The sequence below is a fragment of the Geospiza fortis genome, unplaced genomic scaffold, assembly GCF_000277835.1.
Source record: "Geospiza fortis unplaced genomic scaffold, GeoFor_1.0 scaffold221, whole genome shotgun sequence".
Classification (NCBI taxonomy): domain Eukaryota; kingdom Metazoa; phylum Chordata; class Aves; order Passeriformes; family Thraupidae; genus Geospiza; species Geospiza fortis.
In genome coordinates, this window is record NW_005054395.1 from 2,636,207 (window position 1) to 2,641,928 (window position 5,722).

The 5,722-nt window shown below is 46.8% G+C and overlaps 1 protein-coding gene across 1 annotated transcript in view; it reads right to left on the reverse strand.

Annotated features, from left to right (window-relative positions):
• Positions 1-257: 257 nt before the first annotated feature.
• CACNG1 (calcium voltage-gated channel auxiliary subunit gamma 1) overlaps positions 258-5,722 on the reverse strand; it is a 10,443-nt gene continuing 4,978 nt past the window's right edge. The window contains exons 2-4 of the mRNA XM_005425759.2: positions 4,249-4,323; positions 1,981-2,118; positions 258-1,260 (exon numbers count right to left, since the gene is read on the reverse strand). Coding sequence (XP_005425816.1) covers positions 1,034-1,260; positions 1,981-2,118; positions 4,249-4,323 — 440 coding nt within the window. The 3' untranslated portion in view covers positions 258-1,033. The remainder of the gene's footprint in view (positions 1,261-1,980; positions 2,119-4,248; positions 4,324-5,722) is intronic.

Here is a 5,722-nt window from a genome sequence, read left to right on the forward strand (position 1 = left end):
GGGGCCCTCCCAGGGCTGCCGCTCCCGGCTCCTCCGGGCAGAATCCTTTCCCTCCCGGCAGCTGTTCTGAAGGATTTTTCCTGAGATGGAGCTTTGTGTACACATGTGCAGTGAGCAAAGCACGGTGTTTTTAGCTCATCCACAGGGAAGAAATGAGAGCTCCGTGCAGCAAACAGCACCCAGCACACCACCCAGACCTGGCAGAAAATGATGGGCCAAGTGATTCATCCATCAAAATAATTTTCAAGAAACCATGCTACCAGAAGATTATGCTTTTTATTAAAGGAAAATATCACTCTTCATGTTCAGTACTTCTTGGCTTCACCACTGAAGTTTAAGCAGAACACAAGACTCTGTTTTGTGGGTTTTACAGTTGATTTAAAAGAATGGAACTGCAGGGTGTAAATTTGGAGGGGAGATTTTTATCCCAATGCTATGCAAAGTTCTGTTTTGTTTTTTTTTATCAAATGTTAACATTTTAATAGAAAGCATAAGCATCTCCAACTTACCCTGGGGGAGCAAGCTAACCCTTCTGAGGGAAGGAGAGGAGTGTGGCATAAATGGGGACATTGATTCCCCACAGAGTCTTTCTCTGACCAAGTAAGGTATAAAAGCCTGATATCCCTCATGGATCTATGCCCAACTACACCAAATATCTTCTCCATAACAAAGCTGTCTCCTCTGTGGCCCAAGCTGTCTCAGACACACATTTCCCCTCAAATGCATCAGCACAGGGCAGCCCCAAATTGGCACAGAGAAGTGCCATTCTCACACACCTGTGATGGTGTTAAGTGGTCTTTCTGCTTTCTTAAAAAAAAGAAAAAGGAAAAAAAAGAATCAAAAAAGAGAGGAAAAAAGAAAGGAAAAAAAAAGAGAGGAAAAGAATAGAAAGCAACAATTGCAATCGAACATGCCTTGGTTCAGTAATGACTCACTTGGTGGGGAGCACATTGTGTAGTGAGACCCAGACATTTTAAAAAATACAAATATTTTCAGAACACTTTCTGGATATTTTTCATGGGTGCAGGGACCATCAGTGCTCGGGTTCTGCATCCATGCAGGTCTCCCAGGGGTTCTGGGGGAAGCGGGGCAGCGCGATGAGGAGGAGGGCGATGCCGCAGACGAAGAGCAGCACGAAGGCGGCGCAGGCACAGGCGAAGGACCAGGAGTAACTGTACTTGATCCAGGCTGTCTCCTTGCTGTCAATCATCCTCTTCACGGATTGTCTCATGACTTCTACAGAGATGATGATGCAGAGACCTGAAGGAAGATAGGAGCAGTGGGTTGAATAACCAGCTGTCAATTTTTCATCCTTAATTAACCGCCTCATCTGTTGTTTTGCATACAGGAGCTGCGGTGAGATTCACAGGTGAGTCACTGACTTCAGTGTTTGAAGGAACCAGTGCTCAGAGCTGCCAGGAGCTCTGCCATAACTGAGGTCAGCCATTGACTTGTTGAGTGTGATCTTTTAGGCAGGCTTGGATGGGAAATTCAAAGTGGGGGAGGAATAATTGCATTCCCTGGGGAGCTTTTTCAGAGGTTGAGGAAGATTTTATATTGAGGTGACAATTTGCACCTCTGTCTTTCACTCATTGTGGCATGTCAACGTATTCCTAGCTCATGTACAAGTGCAGTCTTTGTGTGTTTGGGAGACAATTGTGTATTTTGGGCCTGGATCAGCTGTTTTGTTGGTTTGAATTTTAATAAATGAGATAGAATATTGTGTGTCCCTGGTTCAGACTGGGACAGACTGAATATACTTGAAGGGAGAGAATATACTTTTAAAAGGGGTTGGAGAAAACACAGACCAGCTGCTGAAGAGGACATTCTCACACCACACAGGGACCTGTAGGCTGTGGCCAGGAAGAGAATGCCTTCAGGGCATTTTTAGAAGTGTCTCTGTCCCCTCAGGATTTATTTTAAGTTTCTCTGTGTTGTCCTATGAACCAAGCAGAGAAATGTGAGCAGCTCTCCCCGTACCTGCAAAGGTGTAGAACATGGATGCTGGCTTCAGCAGATAATCCCTCTTCTTCCTGAAGGACAGGAGCACACAGATTGTCCCGATGATGGCAAAGCCAACACTGAAGATGGCAATGGCTGCAGCTGAGATGCTGTATTCTGCCAAAGGGAAAAACCCACCAAAAATGACATACAGCACATTTTGAGCCTGCTGCCATCAGCTGTGGGGATGTTACAGTAGCTCACTCTGAGAAATACATGCACCCCTGGTGCCTGGCTTTGGTGGATTATTTCCCTCAAGTGATAACAGGGGCAAGTATTGGCCATGTGTCTTTGGAATGTGAAAAAAGCAGAGTATAAAAGAAAAAAGCAGGTATAAAAGCAGAGCAGGCAGGGGAAAACACTTTCTGAACACCCCTTGAGATAGCCCAGGGCACCTTTGCTCACCAGCCCACCTGTCTGGGGCTGCTGGAGCCACTTTGGCTCTGCTGTGGAAATGTTCTTGTCAAAGCCTTGCTGGGCTCCATGCTCTGGTCCCTCCCATCACCCCACACTCTGCTCCCAGAGGAAATGGACTAGCTCAATAGCTAGAATAGCTCTTTCTGCTTTTATTCTGTGCTTTCTGCAGAGCCCTGGCCCATGCATGGTCTGGTGCTGTCCCAGTGCACAGAGAGCTGAGTGCCCCGTGGGCTCAGCACCTGAGTGGGCACTGCAGGCCAGGGGTGAAGTGTTTGCACAGCTCATTTTTATTCCTTTGCCTTTACAACAGAGATTTCCAGCTCTGTACAAACCCAGCTTCTTCAGGACATGGGATTGAACCCTCCCCAAAAGTCCCGGTTTTTGTAAGCCATGTGCTGGACACTTCCCCCAGTCCAGCACTGCTCAGTGCCTGGGTGGAGGGGGAGAGTTGCTAATTGAGTAATTCAAACCTTCATTTGCATATTGTGTTCGTTTTCAGATTAGTTTAATGTTTAACACATGTAGCCATGCATGAGCATCACACTGCCTGATGATATTTGCCTTTCAAGCCATTTAAATAAAATATCTCCCAGGCAAAATCATGAAGAATTTTTTTGCCTGTTACTAATTAGCTCCCATCCAAATGAGCTATTTCTGCAAAGGGGAACAGCAGATTACTCTTTGTTCTCACTGCTTTTCATATCACTGTTTTATTATCATTTTCTAAATGTTTCTCTTTTCTCCGTGCTGGAACTGCCTGAAAGTGTTCCTTTCATTGTAAAATCTTTTGCTGGGCTTAAGATTTTCTTTTTGCCCCAAAGAAAAGAAGTTCTTTCTAACTTTTTTTTTTTCCCCTGAAGAAGAAATTCTTCCTGATTTTTTCTGCATTGCCCTGAAGGCATTGGGTGCATTTTGAAGATCAGGTGGCTGGATCAGATAGCAGATAACTGAGCAAAAGCAGGTGACTCAGATATATACTTTTCTATCTAGTTAAAATTCCTGTCTTTCCTGTCTTAGGAAGCTCTTTTTTAGGGAACCTATCTTCAGGGTTTCCACCATTACAATTTCCGCTAGAAGCAAAGCAGATTAATACATGCAGTGTATCCAATGGCTCCCATTTCCCACAGTAAATATGTTGTGTTGCAAACTGTGAAGGAGTTTGTTCCCAAAGAGAGGATGCGAAAGTGAGAGGAGCATGTTAGGAGAGCCCTGAAAATATTTGGACTTATTAAATATGGGAAATTTGTCCATGGAAGACAATTTTGCTGTAAACACTGACAGTTCATGTCTTTGCAGGATCCCTGTTCCTTCCATTCATCGATTGCTCTATTTTTTACATGACTTTCATATAAAATCAATATGAACCATAAAATTCCTAATGGTCCTCAGAGAGCCTCTGCACTTCTTTTCGGGGTCAAGACTCTGCTTGGAGTATGATTTATTCATTTAGGTTTTATTAATATCTTCCCCTTCAATGGCAAAGGCTGAGTGTCACGGATAGTGCCAGTGTTGTAGTCATTTTTATGCTGGAAGGACTTTTTGCAGTTTTCCTGGGTATTGACATTGTTATATATTTGTGGGACAACTTATGTAAAATCATGTTTATGGGTGTGATCATATATAGAAATAATTGTCCCCAGGAAGCTTGGATTTGACCTTGTCCAGGGCATTTTCCACATTTTTTCCCAGCTGATGGTGGCTGTTAGAAATTCTGCTGCTTTCAGCGGAACCAGGGCTGAACCCTCATTTTGGGGACCCCTTTCCATTAGATCTTGTGTGCCCATCACTACATACAACATTAGGAAAATATTCTTTTGGAATCATTCTTACCTTTCTGGGTCGTCACTTCAAATATCTCCGAGGTCTCTCCTGGAGTGAAGTGCTTGAAGTAGGAGCAGTTGTGGTCTGAAAGAGAAAAGAAAATTCAATTTTGTGCTCATGGAAGCCTGTGATAAAATGTAGTAAGACTGAATTAGCTTTTTATTGATGTACCAAGCTTGCAGTGGTTTGGAGGCTCCCTACCCTTGGTGATACTGAGGAACTGGGGTTGGATCTGATTTCCTTGGGAGCAGATGAGGACACCAGACTCCAGCACGGACGAGGCTGAAGCCCCTCTGATACCTTTTGTATCCCTCTCAGAGCTGATTGCTCTCCTGCTTAAAATATGAATTACAGATGATTTTTCTCATTCTGTCTTTGGCCATCACACGTTTCTACCTCTCAGAGCTGCAGCATTTCCTGAGGCTGGGATCTGCTGTGCCCACAGCTGAGCTGGCAGCTCCAACCCACCCCCTGGGGGTGTGGTGGCCTTGGAGTGCAGGCAGGGAGGATGCAGGGTCCTCACCCACCTTTCCCTTCTGCTCTTCCCTCCTGCAGCTCACAGAGCCCTGTGTGCCAGTGGAGGGGGGGGTTTGCTGATCTGGGGGTCCCAGAGATGAGGCTGCTGCAATGCAGCAAAGCACATGGTGTTCGACTAAAATAGGGATGCTAAGAGCTTTTTTTTGTGGCTGTCAGTAAAAAAAGAACAAAGCAGAAAAGACCAAAGCTTTTTGAAGCCCAAGCAGTTGCCCAGGGAAGGGAAGGCTGTGTGAGCCAAGGGCAAAGAGGCTCTCATGGCAGGCATTGTCCAAGTTTGATCCCATCAGAGCAGCATTATCCAAGTTTGATCCCATCAGAGCAGCCTGTTAAGTTAATTTGATAGGACAGCAGAGTTACGCAGAGGGAGCTTTATGAAGTTCCTGTGCCTGGACTTCACATGAGCACAGTGCCAGGTACGGGGTGTTTGTAGGGGGGTCAGGAAGCAAGCAGGGATCAGGATTGTGGGGCAGGGGGTGTGGGATGAGGGAGGTTGTTAGCTCTCTCAATGGCCAGGATCCTCTTTGCTCCTCAGCCTGGTGAGGGTCAGTGAGGGCAGCAATGTCACTGCTGGCGCTGGGGCCTCAGCGGGATGGGGAGGCTCTGCTGAGGAGCTGCTGACTCGGGGCTTTGGCAGCAGCAGGGTGAGGGTGGAGGGTGTTCTTGCTATTTATAACTGATTTAATTGAGGCTTTGCAGGGGTGTGGAGCTGGGAGAACAGTTGCTGGCCAGGAATTTGGCTGGAAGGGTGCACTGGAGGGGACGCGCTGAGCGGCGCCAGTCCCGACTGCACTGTCCTGGTCGGCCAGGCTGGGCCGGGCTGGTTTGGGCTGAGCTGGGCTGGGCTGAGCTGGGCCGGGCTGGGCTGGGCTGGGCCGGGCTGGGCTGCTGCGGGCTGGGCTTCTTTGCTGTTTTCTGGGTCGCTTGCTGGCTTTTCTCTCCCTGGGGC